Source organism: Haliotis asinina, chromosome 12, assembly GCF_037392515.1.
Source record: "Haliotis asinina isolate JCU_RB_2024 chromosome 12, JCU_Hal_asi_v2, whole genome shotgun sequence".
NCBI lineage: Eukaryota > Metazoa > Mollusca > Gastropoda > Lepetellida > Haliotidae > Haliotis > Haliotis asinina.
Window position 1 is genome coordinate 17,288,133 of NC_090291.1, and position 18,949 is coordinate 17,307,081.

At 35.6% G+C, this 18,949-nt stretch overlaps 1 protein-coding gene across 2 annotated transcripts in view; it reads right to left on the minus strand.

Moving 5' to 3' along the window:
- LOC137257626 (lysophosphatidylcholine acyltransferase 2-like) overlaps positions 1-18,949 on the minus strand; it is a 36,608-nt gene that overhangs the window by 14,874 nt on the left and 2,785 nt on the right. Inside the window, exon 3 of one of the 2 annotated variants that reach the window (XM_067794954.1) lies at positions 9,861-10,078. In XM_067794954.1, the coding sequence (XP_067651055.1) occupies positions 9,861-10,078 (218 nt within the window). Of the gene's footprint in view, positions 1-2,506; positions 3,256-9,860; positions 10,079-18,949 lie in introns of those variants that run through there. The other variant, XM_067794955.1, reaches the window with a different exon arrangement.

The window sequence follows — 18,949 nt, forward strand, 5'->3', positions numbered from 1 at the left end:
AACTGGAATGCAAACTGAGGAATACAACCACTCATCAACATTTCACACATTCATCAACTTCAACACAGGAAGCACTGCAGAAAGTTAATATGAGTCAGCAAGCCATGAGTCTCCCATGTATTAAAGTGTTTACCCTGATGCAGAAAACCTGTGTATTTGATGCACAAATTATCTCAAATATACAGTGAATTTAAAAGTTTGTGTCATTGTTGATGCAATGCTACTGAGCCCTAAGTTCAGATAATCTAAGGTTCAAATTTGCTGTTGTTTATATCTACTTAGTTTATTGTTACTAAGGTAACTGCTCTGTGCTTATTAAATACCTGACCTGCCTTACGTTTGTTTTTCATCAGTACTAAACAATCACAGTTAATGTCTTGATGAAAGTTCCATACAAGTAGATGACTCCAGAGAAGCATGACCATGACACCAGGGAGTCCTGACGACCCTAAATTTTCAAGTCTAGGGCAAACACTGGTAGTATGAAGTCTACTACATCTATCATATATTTCTCTTGACTCTTAAGGCCATGGGCTGAGTTTGTTAAAGAGATCTCTGCTTTACATTTAAATAAACAATGCGTTTCAGACACTACTAGCAGTCCTTACCATCACATTAATACCAAACTGAATTCTGACTAATATAATTGACATATGGATGCTTTTTGTCTCTATCACTTAAGTTGCCCATTTCTTCTTGTAAAGGGAACTATGTATGTACACACATTGAGTACACTACTGAAGCAGATTTTTATATTTATCTTCACAACATTTTTATGAAGTCAAATTCAACACTATTCTGTCATAAGGTTTGCAACTACAGTTAGCCTGCTCATCCAAGATACATAAAATTCAGTGAGTGCAGCTGATACATACTTAGACCATCACTTTCACTGGTGTAAGAGTTTTGTCACTAGATTTCCAGGGACACATCTGGGTGAGACTTGCAAGGTTTCATCACAGGTTGTTGAGTCTAGTTTGGTTGACCTCCATGGCCCTTCAGCAATGCCATTACAACTATTTAAGCATAACATTAAGGTCATATGTAATTGAACCCCATTGAACTATGATTCTTGTCAGTGAAGCTGACTGGTTAGTAGGAAGTAACATTCTTCAGTATTTAGCCTTATCTCCACTATCTTTCAGTGTTTATAATCAAACTTCATAACCAATAACAATGCAAGAGTCCTTATGCATGTTTAGATGTACAGACATGGATAATAACTTTGGCAATTACTAATTATTAATCACAAGTTGGAACATTACATAACACAATGGCAAGATAGTGAACAAGTAACATGAACACTGAAGAATGGTACAATCAAGAAAGTTGAGCAACAAGGCAACATGTAACACAACACCACAGCATGTAAATACTAACCTGATGGATTTATCACATTTTCTCACACACTTTGTCACTAATCTTTAGAGACCCGTAAAGGTCCCGGGGCCTTCAGCAACCCATGCTTGCCATAAAAGGCAACTATGCTTGTCGTAAGAGGCGACTAATGGGATTGGGTGGTCAGGCTCACTGACTTGGTTGATACATGTCATCAGTTCCCAATTGCGCAGATCGATGCTCATGTTGTTGATCGCTGGATTGTCTGGTACAGACTTGATTATTTACAGACCGCCGCCATATAGCTGGAATACTGCTGAGTGTGGCGTAAAACTGAAGTCATTCACTAATCTTTAGAAATAAATATCACTTGTGCGACCTGACAAAATTGATACTGGGTATTGAAAATGGACATTTTGTTTGAGTTCTATTTCTAGAAGAATTATCTGTTGGAGGGGACAACTGAAAAAGAAGATATTAAGGACTCAGAAGAATTTTCAGAATCCTTCTATCTTTTATTATGACTAAAATGTGTCAACAGAGACAGCAGGGCAAAAAAAAAAAAAGCCCAAATGTCGTGTAAAAAATAATAAAGCAATACCATGAATGACATCCCTGCTCAGGCCAACAAACTAAGACTGACATCATTGTTTACTTATCATCCATCGTCTCTGCTCTTAATACTGAAACCATTTCTTTCCCCATATGTTTGTTGGTACATGCCCACAGAATGTAGCTTGGGAATGGTAACAGATGTTCTTTAAGTGTGTTGTACTGAGAAACCATTGATTTCAGTCACCATACATCTTCTGACATAAATCAATGAGTCAAAGGTGAAAATATAAATCCATTCAAGCAGTTTCTACCAAAGATGTGGTGAAGCAAACACACTGTACACAGTGGCATACAAGCAACTACTGCAACATTCAAGCACATAAAAACAACAGTGGAAAGGCTACGGCATTTTCCCGATCAGGCTTCCCATTGGTTTAGCAAAATCATTGTTCGATCATTGTCTCCTACATGAAGCAAAGAAATTCCCCAAATCAGTACTGAAAATCAGAGAAATCACTTAGAATTTTGAGATAAAAATTGAGGGCCTTTCATTATTAATGGCTAAAATAATAGGAAAAATGATTTGGAAAATGCTGAGCCTGTTAATACCTACTTCCCAAAAAAGGTATTGAGCTGCTTTCTATCTTTGCGACTGGACTTTTTAGTTCTTGCCCCATAAAACATACAATGGTATCAAAAAATGTTGAATGGGGTGCAGCACAAAGGACAGGTGCGTCCTGGGCACAAGCAGGGTTCCCTCTGAGCTTGATTTTGTGAAATCCTGCTATAAAGATTACACACCTCCCAAGCCATAGGAGAAGTCCACTGAAAGCCCTATCAAAGGAATAAAACATGCAGTTAACAGCTGTAGCACAACTGGGCAGGGTTGCTGTTGCTCCATACATGCTATGAGGATTGGGAAGAAGAGAAGATGGATGATGGGAAATTGGGGAGGACGAAGCAGAGGAATGGTGGAGGAGCAAGGGAGGGGAAGAAGGGGTGGCACTGGAAGCAGTGTAAGTCAAAGAAGAGAATGTTGGGGATGGGGAAGAGGTTGAGGAGAAGTAGGGGTTGGCATTGGAGGAGATATATAAGCAGGGATTGGTGGGAAAGGGGAGTGGAAAGGGGAGTGGAAAGGGCAGGAGGAGGAGGCGGCGGTATAGGACACAGAAGGGATTGAGAGAAAGGGGTAGTAAAAAGGACAACAGGAGGAGGAGGCTTTGGAGACGTAGAACATGGAAGAGATTGAGGGAAGGGGTAGTGGGAATGGCAGGAGGAGGAGGATAATGGGGGAAATGGTTAAAGAGCAGGAAGAAAGGCAACTGAAATAAAGAGAAACCAGGGATAGATGCTTGTGCACAATTGTATCAGTAATCTTTGACAGTACGCATTGTCCACAGCAAAGGTGGCACATGAAAGTTTTTAGGAATGTGTGCTACCTGATGGCTTACACAAAGCATTTCATGCTGTAATGAAACAATGAGTGCCATGGCACTACACCGCATCTAGATATGTATCAAGTGTTCATTATGTCAACAAACAAAGCCACTTAAACAATGCTGATGTCTACACTGATATTCATATACTTTCGGCATAAACAGCTGGGGCCAAAATCAAAATTAAATCACGATGATAAATATATCTCACTGCCATGAGATCAAAGCAATATAAGATTAAGCTTCTGGCAAATTTCACAGTAAACAGTTAAAAAGGCCAATGTGCATTATAAGGGATTTAAGACTTGAATGCTAAAATGGGTAAAAAATTATAACATTTCTGCTAATAATAAACATTTGTTGAGTTAAAAAAATAATATAATTACATTTTCAACAGTAATGGCCATAATAGTTTTTTTCCACACAGGTTCAAAGAATGTGATAATGTCTGAATAGTAATAAATCACTATTCTAGCTTTGCTTGATAAGAAAATTTGCCACATATTTAACAGCCTAATGCAGGCTTGTTTGATTTACACTACAGACAAGGACAATGTCCAGGTAATGAGGCCTGACATTTTACAAATTAAAGTTCTGAAGAGCAATACAAAGGGCCACATATCACTCCATCTCTGAAATGATATATCTGACATTTTTATCATCTGGCAAAGACCAAAGTATCCACTGGATATGAGAGGTCATTCAATTTTTCTGATTTAACTGATAATGATCATAAACAACATGAAAACATATTCATGGATAGTGCCTACATCAAGCGCCATGAAATAGCAAAACGCCATGTGTTAAGAACATTAACTATGATGTGTAAAATCTACCCTTCCAAAACAATTCTTATTATTAATTTTATTCAAGCAATCGGAGTTTCCTGACTTATTCGACAAACACAAACATGATTAAAACTGCACTACTAACAGGGAACTTTATAGTCACTCGTACAAATAGCAGGCTTTTGCTTTTCAACAATAACTTCAGTGTGCTATACAAATGTCAGTATGTGTAGCTAGTTGTGGTGTACACAATGACATGTTGATATGATTGTATACGGATATGTTGCCACAACAGAAACAGCCTTTGTAATGTGCTTGGTTAGTACACAACACATTGTGTGTTTGTTCAAGTATAGTATAACAACTTCCTTGGCTGAACACAAAACAGTTGCTTAGACTGTTAAATAAACAGGTTCAGAACATATTCATGACTATGTAAAGTTGCTACTGGGAAGAAAGCATTTGAGAAGACAAAATACCACAACAATGGCTAATCATGTCATACTTGATCATTTCAGTAGACATGTTGTGACACTAGTAGTTTGATGACACTAAGATCACATCATAGATACAATGTGATACTTGGTGTGTCATGACGTAAAGATCACATCATAGATACAATCTGACACTTGGTGTGTGATGACACAAAGATCACATCAGAGATGCAATGTGACAGTAGGAATGTGATGACACGAAGATCACATCACAGATGCAATGTGATACTGGGAGCGTGATGACACAAAGGTCACATCATAGATACAGTGTGATACTGGCAGTGTAATCCCAAATATAACAATGTTAAAAACATACTTTGATACCAATTTCAATGCTAAAAGGAAGTCCTTTTCAACAATAAGACTAGGATGTATCTATAATGATGATAAAGAGAAATTACATGTGGATGATAAGGGAAGCAGATAATCCTATTAATAGGCCAGCCAGAAAATCAAACACGCTCCATAATTCTGGTCTCACCAGCTATTCTATATCCACAATCCCATGAGAAGATCAATTAACAAATTACACCAAGTGCCATTGGGGAGATGAAGAGATCTCCATCGATCTCATCACACGTGAAATGCTTGGGTTGAACACCAGTCACTGCAGTATTACTGGAAAGCAATCATCCAATGAACATCATTTCCTGTCATATTTAACTTGTATCTAACTGAATTCCACCAAATTACATGTTTATCTACTTACATTATTCTGTCAAATCTGTAAGGCAACATGATTTTGAAGTGAGTGAAGAAAAATATTTCCATTGCTATGTAGCCGCATTTAATCATCTTTGTGAAGCAAATAACAAGAGGCATCATTTCATTGTGAGTTTCCAAACCATTCAGCTGTGATGTGGGAGGGTATATAAATTCCACTGTGAATACAGGGAGGTTCATTGTTGACCCGTGTGTCTGTGCCACATTTTGATAGCTGTCCTTTGGAATCAGAGATACATCAAGTCACAAGTTGAGAGTCGTTTCCGATTCAGTTGATTTTGCTTCCTTGTGTCCTTTCCCATCAACATATGCAGGGGCGATTTCATGTCAAACCATTGCTAGGAACACTATCTTACTGTCCTTGGAACAGCCAATTTATTTCCATTTTGAATACTGGATAAAAACATTAAATATTTTTTTACACCTTATTGAAACCACACTTGCAATCTGATGTCTTCCTTATAGATAAAACAGACAGTCTCACACATCAAAATATTTTGAAAGTATCCATAGGTTCTTTTTGTAGTCAAGCTTCAAATGAACTGTCAGTAGGATTATTATTATTCTAATGGCTGAAATGTTTAAAGTTGAAATTAAAATTTATTGATCTACTAACATGGATGTAATTATGGATAGACGCCTTAAAGTTGATTCTAAATAACAATAGATAATACTTCTAAAATAAATCACATGGAAATATGAGTATTCACATTACTGGGGAAACATACACCAACATGATCAATGTACCTAAAACAAAGTCTGAACTAGTTTAATAATTAAAACATACAAACTTCCGTTTCAGATTTGTTCTCTTTCTAAACATATCATAGTCATTTACTGTATCTATATCCCATTGGTTCTAAATTTGGTGTCATAGAGGAAAACAAGAACTTACATAAAACAAGGGTAAGTGCTTATTATTTCGTCTCCAGCAAAACGACTGATGTGATTCATGCTGTAAGATCTCAGAAAAGTACATATGCCAAGTAGAGACAAGGAGGGCATGGTAGCAGGGAAAATGGGAAGGGGAAACAGTTCTGGGAGGTGGAATTGGATTCAGTAGAATGGAGGGGATGAGGCAGGTGTGAGGGACACTAGTACCCAGAGTGAGTAAGGGGTATTTGGGAAGCAACAACACACTAGCCCATACATCAATACATATAAACAATACATCACAATGTCTTCTTTAGACAAGTCACGTTAAAAATGTATAAATGTTTCTTTGAAACCTTGATTCTATGGCATAAAAAACACACATCGTCAAACATTTTGTAAATATATGTCTTTACTGCTAAATAGACAAGGTTATTCATGCATTAATATATACCTGAATTAAACCATTAAGTCATGACAATAAAGGCTACAAATACAAAAATAAGAGCTTAAGATAAGTTGTTAATCATCTGGGGCCTACCTTGAGGCAGGAAAAACATATTAAAAAAATCACGTAACTGATGAGAAATCATTTTGAACATGTTTAACCACGTCCAAAAATCCAGTACATGAAAATGTGTACATTCAAGGAAGTTGCCACCACCATCAGTGAATAGAACAGAAACTACAGTACAAACAAGACCATGCAAAGCTTGGAAGCTAAAAGTGATAAGGACATAATTATGATCATAGCGTCCACTATAACTGACCAGCTGTACCTTCAGTTGGTCAAGAGTTTCACAAGTAGAAGTGATCCAAATATAAATCATGTAGGGATAGAATTTAACCAAGGAAGCCTTCTTGCTTGAACAGAGATAACATGCAGAAATATCCAGAGAATGTTCAAAATTCAACCCACCCTTGGAATACATGATTACTGAAACTGAGTCTGGCATGTGGGCTGGAGCTAATTTCTATCCCTGGAAATTATCACAAGCCCTTGAACCATCCCTTTCAGATTATATGAATAGGACCTGTAGAAATAGATGAAAGTTTACTGAAGGTATTTCAAGGAAAAGGCTGTGAACTTATATAAATGCAGTCAAACTTGTATCAACAAGTATGAGTCATGTCTTGTGTACAACAGTGAATAAATGATCAAACAGGAGTCACAGCCCATGTTATAAAGGTGGATGACAATTTTGGGTTAAACATGGATCTTGATTTTCCTCTACGGTTAAAATAACACTACAAAATCAGTTTTTCCCATTCATGACTTCATACATGTGCAGTCCTGACTTATTTACCCCCACAAAGCACAATACTTAACTTGTGATGGAGAATCAGACACTGAAAACACTAAGATGACTATCACACAAATCACAGCAAGGGATAAAAATCTTCATGTGATGTGATGTGATGTGATGTGATGTGATGTGATGTGAGTTTACAATTATGTCTATCAGTACCATGCTAGGTCTGTCACAACATAAAATAAATTTCTTTACAGGATACACTATACTGAATGATATACATTCACTGTTCACCTTAAAAAACATTATCAGTTTGTTTTGCGTATTTTATTTTCTAACTATAAGAGAATCTGAATCAACATGTGTGGGGCCCAGTTGATTTCATAACGACATACTTGTATTGTCATTATCTTCATGTCTTCAGCTAGTCATCTTGAGTGAGAGACTTGCTCAGATATTTGTATTACAATTCAAGGTAACCTCCCAAACTCAATTCTTTAGCCATACCTTGACAGTAGGTGTTGCATAAGGACACAGTTGTTGCATTAGGTCTAAACATTGTTGCAATAACCAATTTATAAATCTTATTCAGTTGAACATGGCTGGTTACATATAACTATGAAAACATTTTTCTCATTACTTAAATTATGCACTGAACAATTTTTGTTTTTTGGCACACAATTTTTTTTCACATAAAAATTATTTTTTACAAAATGTTTACAAAAGCTACATGATTTGTAACAAGACGCTCTATGATATCATTTGATATACATGTTCTGGTATTAATAATGCACAAACGTAGTGGTCAACCTACTGCAGGCAACCTCTATCATGATTATATTATAATAATGACTGGTGATCAGTATCAGTTTGGAACAGTAGATTCCAACATTAAGCACAAGATCACTTTGCACCACATAACATATTAATACAATCATTATCTCCAAGACAATACCATTTGATTTAGTACAGAAGGTAAGTTCATAAAGTAACAGCTGTTGGTAAATGTAATCAAATCCTCTTAGATGAGAGGAAACAACTCTTAGAACTAGAGTAATGCCATCGACTGAATGTAGACTGAATGTAAAATATGTGAGAGTTTCTTTGATCCAAGTAACAGGGACTTATTGGGGTTTTTTTTTAAGTAATCGTAGTCATATTCTTCTGGGACCATGGAATCACCATGGGAGACAAGGTTAGCAGTATGCATGGGGCACACTTTTGTTGATTTGTAAGAACTGTACTGACATACCTTTAGGTAGGCTCATAAGACTTATCAAAAAGGGGATTTCCATAACAGACTCTGAAGAAACCCAACTAATACCACATAGGGTTCCTCAAAAGCTACAACAGTCGCAAGACTATGTTAAACGATGGAAGTTACAATCATCTTAATGCTACAACCCCTTTGAGGAACGGGACTCTTTTTGTATCTAGGAACATACAGTGTGGATTAGTGTTTGTGATTCAAACAAAAACAGAGGTCGACAGGCCTTACAAGGTATAGAAGCCGTTCAACTATGTCGTATTGGTAAAGATGAACTCTGTCATTCATTGTGGGGCGTCAAGTATTAATTCCGACATCAAGGTCAGAAATCATTCTTTTATGCCTGAAAACATCAGTTGCAGACTTTTTATTGGTATCAGGACAAACTGGCAAACGGTAAAGATGATGAATCTTTCATCTCCTGGTTTTGACCATGAAAGACATAGGTCAATAACAGACAAGAAATCCTGGTGTGTGTTCTTTAGGATGTCACGCTAAGAGTTCAATTCACAGATGTAATTCTAAGAGTAAAGAGTCAAAAGAATTAAATTGCAGACAAATGGAAAAACTATTCCGTTCGTCAAAGCTCATAACAGACCGAAAAGCATCAGTTTCTCAAAACATACACTTTCTGAAATTAAACACCAAATGAGTTATGGAACTTAACAGTGCTATTATGACACTGCTAATTGGATTATTTTACCACAATGGAATAGGAACATGACAAGGTGAAAATAATCACCTGTAATAAAATAATGGGTATCTTGACTTCACAACACGTTAAGGAGTTGATATTAAGGCTCACTGATCACAGCAAAATGTTATTAGATACAGGACATATTTTCTGGCGTAAATCAAGTTGAGCTCAAGGTTTCACTTGTTTCTTCCTAGAAAGTAGTTGTTTACATAAACTGCTAGCCCAGAATGAGCTATGGACAAGTAAGATATGACCAATGGTGTACACCCTCAAGTATCCACACATTTCAAGGAGTATTGTAATACAATTTTTTTCTTTTGCATTAAAAGAAAAATAGTGAGATGTTCCTGAAATTTTCCACCTGAACAATACTGGTATGTCTTAATTTAAATCCAAAAAGTATGTCCCCATTAAAGAAGTTAGGAAAGATTCGTACTTCCAAATATTGGAACTTTTTCTGATTCTGCTTTGGCAACAACAGTTGTGAGGTCGAGGAAAACGTCTGTTAATGCGTCGAAATAAGTGGAATGTGGTGCAAGGGCAATGATAGGGGCATCTTTGGCAGTGGCACGTTGCCCCCGCACACGGATCCAGTGGAACCCCCCCATGAAGAACACTCCTCGACACAGCACCACAATCAGGGGTCGCAGCACGCTACAGAGAAATAGCAGGAGATAGAACAGTGTATATTATATAGGCAGTACATCAGAAACAGACCTGTTTTCAGCTCAGTCAGAATGAATAACCATTCATGAATAATAATTTTGTGAACTTACTAGAAAGTAAAGAGGTCATTGTCACAGACCTAATGAGTACAGACTTAGATATCTCCGTGTTCAAAAACAATGTCAGCAACTCCCAAAATTTCCAGGGTCTCTTAGTTAGGATTCTTCGCAAAGTAATTATTACAATGACAGTTGTAGATTTCTGATGTCTGATGTGACCATATTCAGTGACTGACAGGCAAATTGTGAACAAAATCCAGTTTTCACAAGTTTCTACTTTCTCCAGTTTGAACCTAATTTTGAACGTAGCACATAGTGCAATAAACGCAAAAGAAAACATTTAAATTTCTTTAACTTTTTTGGATCTGCTGTCAATGATACACATGCAACCTCTACAAACCTGCCATCGTCTGCACCTATACTGCTACTATGTTATTAATTCCAGTTTAGGAAATTTTACTGACATATGCTGCAGATTTGAAAAAAAAGAAAGGATTTTAGCTGGTTCAAATAAATTGCTAATAATAAATCAGCCATTGCACCAAATTTCTCCGAAACAGCCCAGGAAAAAGTTGAACTCAAACGGTTTCTTAGCAGCAACATGGTAATTTCTTCTGGTCCACAACGTTATTAAAGACAAAACTCTGATTGTTTTGTTAACAATGTAAATCAGGTACAGGGAATGTCTACACTGCCTTGATCTAGTCCCTGATGAACCTCTTTAGATGGTCAACAGTTGTAAGGTCTGGCAATGACCTTCATGCATCTTGTCACAATTGGTCTGTAAGATTGGTTTATAAAAATCTTCTTATGAATGCGTATGATAACCATTTGGGTAGGACATCTTTTTTACTGATAGTTCATATTAACTGCATACAAATCCTTCAAACATTTCAACTTCTATCCTGACAACATCATAAACTCAGGTGTTCGCGTCAACGCAGAAACATGCATTTTTCATGCAAAAAAAATAAAACCATGCAAAAAATATTTTGTGCGCATATTTTTAACGCACAGATTCTTAACGACATAATCTTTTAAAAAAAGTACCTCAAAACCGCGACATACAGACAAACAATTTCACACGCAAAAGATTTGGACTGCATATTCCTAATTTTTTTCTGCATGCACTCGTACAAAACCTACCATGATCACTGAAACTGTGAAACAAACTCTATTCCACTATTCTCCACTAACTATTATCTCAAAAGAGACATTTCCTGAAAGGAACTCCTGGCAAACTCAGTTCCGTTGACTGACATCTAAGTAGTTACTTAAAGCATTGTGTATTAAGCCTCACATTGACCACTTATATACCTACACTCAAATATGGCCATAATGAATGGACATTCTGAACAACAGGTCTGTTTGCTGCATTCTCTCTGCTATTATTGTTAGAATATAAGGAATACTGAAATGTTAACAGCTTTAGGGTTAAACATGTGTCACATAAATAAGGTGCAAAATATACATCATGTCTTGACATCAGTAACTAAAGTAAAACATGTTATGCTCACTATATACAATACCATGAACAGTAAACATAATAAACAATTTAGTTTTCAAGTATGGTGAAAACTGAATGGAATCTGACAACCAATGTATCTGACACTATAATTCAAACCAAATTACATTTTTGGTGATGATATTCACACATTTGAAGCTATGTCTAGAGTTCATGGGCAGAGACTACTTTCAGATATACAGGACAGAACAAATTGTTAGCAATCACTTAACAACATTAATTATGCAAATTGTGTGTTGATGAATCATTATCCATTAATTTGGCACTGAAAGTTGATATGAAATGAAATATTCAGACTCATTTGGCCATTCATAATATTGTGTTTCTGATCTCCATTCTGAGACTCATGGGAGTATGTACAGGAAACATGAATAAATGAAAACGTTAGTCAGAATTGCTCGAAAATACAACTGCAAACTTGTCCATTTTAGTATTTTAGTTTGGCCAATATAAATTCAATTCTTTTTATACTTCAAAAAGTGCATGTTATGGGTAATGTTTGTGGTGCTGTAGTTTCGCCCCTGTATAAGGCAACAGTGTTTAGCTTGTGACCCCTGGAGTAGAGTTACCATTTCATTTTCTAACATACAGCACAGGGTTTAAGATGAGAAGGTAAATTCGTTTCTGTACTTTTCTCACATATTATCAATATTCATGTGGAAGAAATAGGCGGGATTTAATATTTTGGGATGGGCATTATTTAAGACTTGCAAGAGAAGCACAAAATACACAGAGGTGCAGACTCAAGTTTCAAGATTTTTTTTTTCATTTGACAATATAAATTTCCAAATCAATGGCTAGATAAAAACAGACAAACATCTTGATTTATATGTATGTTACATTAACTGTTACGATGTAAAGGTCTAGTTTCCCAACTGGTCTGTATTACACTGAACTCAGTTGCCATTTCACTGGAGCTCTTGCTATAATTACAACCATGTCCAACATGATTCAATGTAACATTTACTGCATATGGATTTTAGTGTTTGGAATCAGAAACCAAATCCACTATCAGTTGTCAGAAGATGTGTGTTGAACAATTATTGATCATATTCAAAATACATGTATATTGTGATCACCAACTTCAATGTTTTTTCCTCCAGGGCTTTATTAATTAATGTTGATGATTTTTTTTCTGTTTATTTATACAGCAACTATTCATCAGTGTATCTCATAACATTCACAATAGATGTAAACTTTATTCATACACAGGTTACAGTAAAATTTTGTATCTTTCATCCTTCTTTTGATCGATTTTCAATCACTATTGGATATCCACATTGCTTGCCTTAATTGCAATTGATAACAAACATCTGTTCCTCTTTTCGTTAGCTATTGATTTTCATCTCTTACCACTACATGGCTAACACAAGAATTGATCAGTTGTTAGTTCAAAGATATTACTGGACTCTAGATCGTGACAATGCTAGTAACATTCTTTGTAGTGGTCAGATTATCATTATATATTTATACTTACTTGATTATTCATTACTTTTGTGGTTTGTACATTCTCTTCCCACAGAGGTTACTTGTCATATTTTCCTACAAACCACTGTTGAAATATGGGCATATTTCCTGGCTTGCATGTAATCCCCCAGCGCCAAAAAATCGCAACACAAATTATCGGTCATGTTTTTATCCAATCAGAACATGTGTTACACTGACTTAAATCCAACTTACTGAGTTCTGCCTAGAGGAAACGTTTGCACATCCCAACCTAGAAGACATTCCAGTTTTCGTGAAGCATATGGAAATTACCAAGGCCATGCGAATGATCACTTTTGAGACAACATCAATGACTGCACAACTAAATATGACTGCAACCAATCATGAATCCTGAACACTCGCTCCATGAAAGAGTCATATTAGAACAGAGGTTTGTACTTGTAGGAAGATATGACAAGAAACCTCTGTGGAAGAGAATGTGGTCTGTGGAAAACATGGATAAACTCCTTGATAAAACTGGCATTTGTCAACATGCACAAACTTCTACCAAGTTTGAGTCAGTACAATATAGATTTCTCCCAAAATATCTGAACTATTCAAATGTATCCAACACAATTTGTTTACATGAAAACAAAATGCGAATATGAACAGAAGGGATTTTTGTTACAAAAAGTTCCATTTGACTTTCTATTTAAACTACCTCCGACTCAAAATGAAGCTACTTAAATATGAGTTAAGTTGGGTGGTTAATCTTTTCCAAATAAAAGCAGCTGTCCTGGCTAAGTAAAAGATCAGGATTACTAAAGTTTTTGCCATAGTTACGAAACAACAAGTAATAATAAAACCATTTTGCATTTAAGACTGTACATTAATACCAACATTTAGAAACATCAATAGAGCCAAATACAAAATCAATGTGAAAACTGTAATCAGCATATCAAAGCGCTGTGTACCATTTCTCAATGAGATCGTATCCCAAAGTTAAACTGTGGGAGTCAACACTTCAAGTACCTTGATTGTTTCATCAAAAGAGGTCCAGCTCAAGCAGTGACTTCAAGAAAGTAACTTGTCCTGACTAATTTTCCACTTGCCCTGATTTATGACACAATGTTTGATGTTAATGTTTATTGGATTATTTATCGAAGAGTGATAAATTTCAAAGAACAATAACTCTAAATTACTATCATTGCTAAATGTAATAGCTACAGATATGAAATGAAGTCCAAGTTTATTTGCAGTTTGAAACCATAAGTGGAAATTATCTAGAAGTCCATGGGCAAGAAAGATACCATTATTTGATTGCCCCGAAATGAAAAATGACTTGTCCCGGGTGTCGGGCGATGGGAATTTTGCCCCCTGTATAAGCAAACATTAATTTGACAGACCATATTTTCAGTGACTAGGTACAGCACAATTATAATTTTGTCAACACAGCAACTTTAACTTGCCTGATTTAAATAAACTTTGTAAATTCGCTTGGCTCTTACCACACTAACATAGTAACAATGGTTATTATGGTATACAGTGGAACCCTGTATGTCCAGACCCAGTCTCGCTATTCTCGAAACATTCGTAGCCTTACAAACTTCTTTAGCCCATTCTTAACACATTGGCTGAGATCAAAGTTACGAAATCTTAGGGCTACGAATGTTTCGAGAATAAGGGGCCTGGTGTCAGAACACCCAATATACCACATGATATTAATGTCAAACAAAATGTATACAAATTAAAATACTTAAATGCATGTAACTCCACATACTAGATATATAAGACATGATCATATAACTGGACTTCAGTTTGTAATCTCTGTTATTGATATTATTCCAAATTTCTTCAATATTGTTTTCCTGGGCCACTGTTATTTACAGAGACAAATAACATTTCACCTTCTTAAAGACTTGAAATGAATTTTACTTAATAATGACTAAGTTTACAATTAATTAATATCATATCTGTTGAAGTATGACAATTATATATGAAATTTCTTGAAACAAAATTTGAGGGATGTGATGAATTTGAGGGATTTCATTCAATTTAATACACATTACTGGAATACATTAATCCTGGTACACAATTAGTTGCACATACAGTTTATTATGGCGATTGTGTCAAATGCCTTATACTACATCATTTGGTATATAAAATTGAATCACCAGAAGACTGGGTGAAAATCAGTATCTAGCTGATTGCTTAGTTTTGTCTTAATTTCACAAGAGTTTGTTATGCCGGGAGGGAGGGAGCACTAATGGTAATTGGCAAGAGATCCAGATATCTGGAAATTCATATATCTGCAGGGGTCCACATAAATGAAGTTAACTGCATGCACATATTACGTTTATTAATATTGTGAACATTCTACCCATCCACAGATGTGTGTTCACAGAGCAAGCTGCCACTTAACAGGGTTTTGATATTCACAGGAACTAGCTGTGAGCCTTTTTGTTGAAGGATTAATAGTGTCCACTAATCTACTGTGCAAGCATTACCATTTGTTAGATATCGTGACACATTTCAGTATATGCTTATTGGCTATGTTGGAGGTGAATTTATCTAGCATACATATTATTTGACAGAACATATTTAAAAACACACAAGAACTAACTGAACAACACTATTTGTCTCTGTTGGTAATCTGGTTGTCTAGTTGTTTTTTGTTTCAGCACCAAATCAAACTAATAACTTGGTTCAGGCATTTATCAGTAATGTCTCTAGTCCCTATTTACTGCACTAGTTATCTGGGTCAGAAGAAATATAATGGCTATATTATGCTAAGCTATGGCTATCAGTTGTCTAGCTTGCCAGTATCTTTGCTGAAGCCTGTTATTATGGAAATCAGATATTACATGCAAAATCACATCAGCAGTGTATGAGCTCAAATGTACCAGATCACGCTGACATTAGGTCTATACTGTACTCACAACACTCCCGGGTCCCGTTCCTATAAACAAACGTAGCGCTACGATGGTCGTAAGTCTATGTTAGGAATGGGAGTTACAATCATTTTAGTGCTATGACCCTTTGAATGGGGGCCCTGTACTCACATTCTTGGGTGTAGTTAGCATTTATTAAAAAATTTGTTACCTGACTTGGGTAACACTGTTTTGTGAAAGACAAATTGTTACAGTATTTCGAAACACAATATTCCTTCACGTGATAGATGGATAAAACCGACAAAACCCATCTATATGTATATATACTATAATGCCCTGAGCACAGCAGTCTGTGACAACCTCTAGGTTTACTATCCTTAATTATTCACCATTATCACCATTTTTTATAGATTCTAAAACTGACATGTTGTAAGTTGAACATATCAGGTCAACACAAAATCCTTATGCTTCGAGTAGCAGCTGCACTGAGGCTGAAATCACGGATTGATCTTATAACATTCTGTTTAGTCAAGAAAATGCACAATACTAACTGTCCATACAATAACTAGAAAATCTTCTGAAACTAATGTTAAGAGCATAGATCAGTAACGCACTCAAACATTTTTGGCAAAACCTGAAAAAGTGTCCATAACTGGGACTCTTGGATAGAAGTGATCCAACATTTTGAATTTTGCAAGTGTGAAAGAACTAATTAATTACAGAAAAGTCTGCTGATCAAACCTCAAGCCAAAAAAGTCTATCAGTAACCCTGGCTCATTACTCCAATGTGGGTAATGCATTTGTTTCTGAAATCTAAGAAAATGTTGCCATCACAAATAAAAACATTCCTCGGTTGTTGCTGTCGCCCTTACATCAAATAAACTACTTAAATTTCTAAATACTGTTTCATCTTGCAGTTATGCCCTACAAGTAAATAAATCTTATGTTAAGACTTTAGTACTTTGTTGTGAAATAATAATAGAATAAGAAAAGACCATAATACAATTAAATAACACTTTAGAGTTCTACACTGACAAAGTAAATAAAACCGTAAAATATACTGAAATAACATGACACACAGTGTAAAGAAACTTAGTTTCAGTATTATACATTACACTCCTCTACAGAGTCTAATAACCCTAGTAGGATGTTGCGTCAGGTAACCTTTGAGCGATCTGTCACCGTCCAATCAAACATGAGATGACCAAATGGATTTGATCCATCAGACAACAGATACTGTTTATGGTTTGGCAGGACTTACAAAATTCCCAGAACAAACAAAAATCTGCATAAAAAACATATATATATGCTTGGGGCTTTCTGATGACCTAGATATCATAAGGTAATATTTCCACAAGCTGCCATCCTTGAATATTTACAAAAACAATATTTCCAGTGACAGTTTACTCACTACTGGCAGAGTTTTAGCATGCTCCATGAGCATCACCTGAAAGCAATCATATGGGAATAGCATTCGGATTAATTTGGGTACAAACCCATTCGACATAAAAGTTCAGAAGGTAAGCAGTGTTCTGATCAGTCAATCTCAAAGGTTACCTGACACAACCTCCTACTAGGGTTTGCTAGACTCAGCAGGGGAATATAACAAATAATACTGAGACTAAGTTTACTTAGACTGCATGACATAAATCAGATCATTCTGTGAAAACTGAAAGATTTCGACATATTTCACAATGTTTTAAAAACATCAACCTTGTAAATCAAATCCATATGACATACTTTCTAAAACAAAAAAACCTTCATCAGGTTCATGTAAATATTTTCGTAACATGTCGTAACATTTTGTCTGTACATCATGTTTTCCTGGAATTTAATCTTAAAATCACAAACATTAGCACAAATTTAAAATTGGGAAATGTGAAGACTCAAAACAAATTATACTCAAGAAGATCCTTCAGTCAAAGCAGAGTCCTAAGTTATTTAAAAACATATAATTTCTATAAAACAAAGAAGACCTATACTAGAAGAGGAAACCTTACACATTGCTAAAAATCAGTATATTGTTTGTGTTTTTGCATCACACTGCAATATTCCAGCTATAACATGGTAGCCTGTAAATGAAAAGGTCTGGACTAGGCTATTGTTTTTTATTAGATTTCACACAATACAAACTGCACATATTCTAATTAGGAATCCAAATGGGGTGAAATGATAGATGCGTGTTCTTTGTGACAGTGTGACTATGCTTTAATAACCCAAGATATGGCCAAACAGTAGAATTAGATTTCAAAAAAAAAGAAAGAAAAATCTCTGAAAAAAAAAAGGTACAGATGAAACTTTGAACTAACTGAATAAAACAAAAATGTATTCTCTATTTTCAAGATTCCAACTAAACACTATGCATATCATTTCAAGGACTGGACTGGCTATAGTTAATGCATTTGATTGTTCCATGTATTGCATCACCAATCTGCAATTCTACATTTCCTGGACCCTTTCACCATTAGTTTTGTCTTGGAAATGACATCACCATTTCCTAATGTTCTAATAGAAACCTAGATATAGATGATGAAATTTAGAAATCTACTACTGAAGTGTGACACAGATCTACATTTGAAGATGAAGCCTCTTGATACATTTTGTCAAACTGGAAGACTGGAATAATTAATGCTCAATTAATTGACAACATCAACATAGAGTGAACTCAAAACCAAACCTATAATAGCATTTGGGTTTAGAATATCAATTATAATGCAATGGAGATCAGATAGAACACCCTGTAATGATCTATGACGTTATTCTCGTGGTTCTGTTACACTCTACAGCATCTTACAGAATATATTTGCTGATGAATTGTGGTACAGAGCTCATGTGTTACACTTCATAGATAGGTTGCTAATCCCCTGAGCTTCTTTAACTTGTAACCACAAAATGTCAACAGATAAGCAGTATGCAATGTTATTCCCATATACATGGAGGAATGACGCTATTACTACAA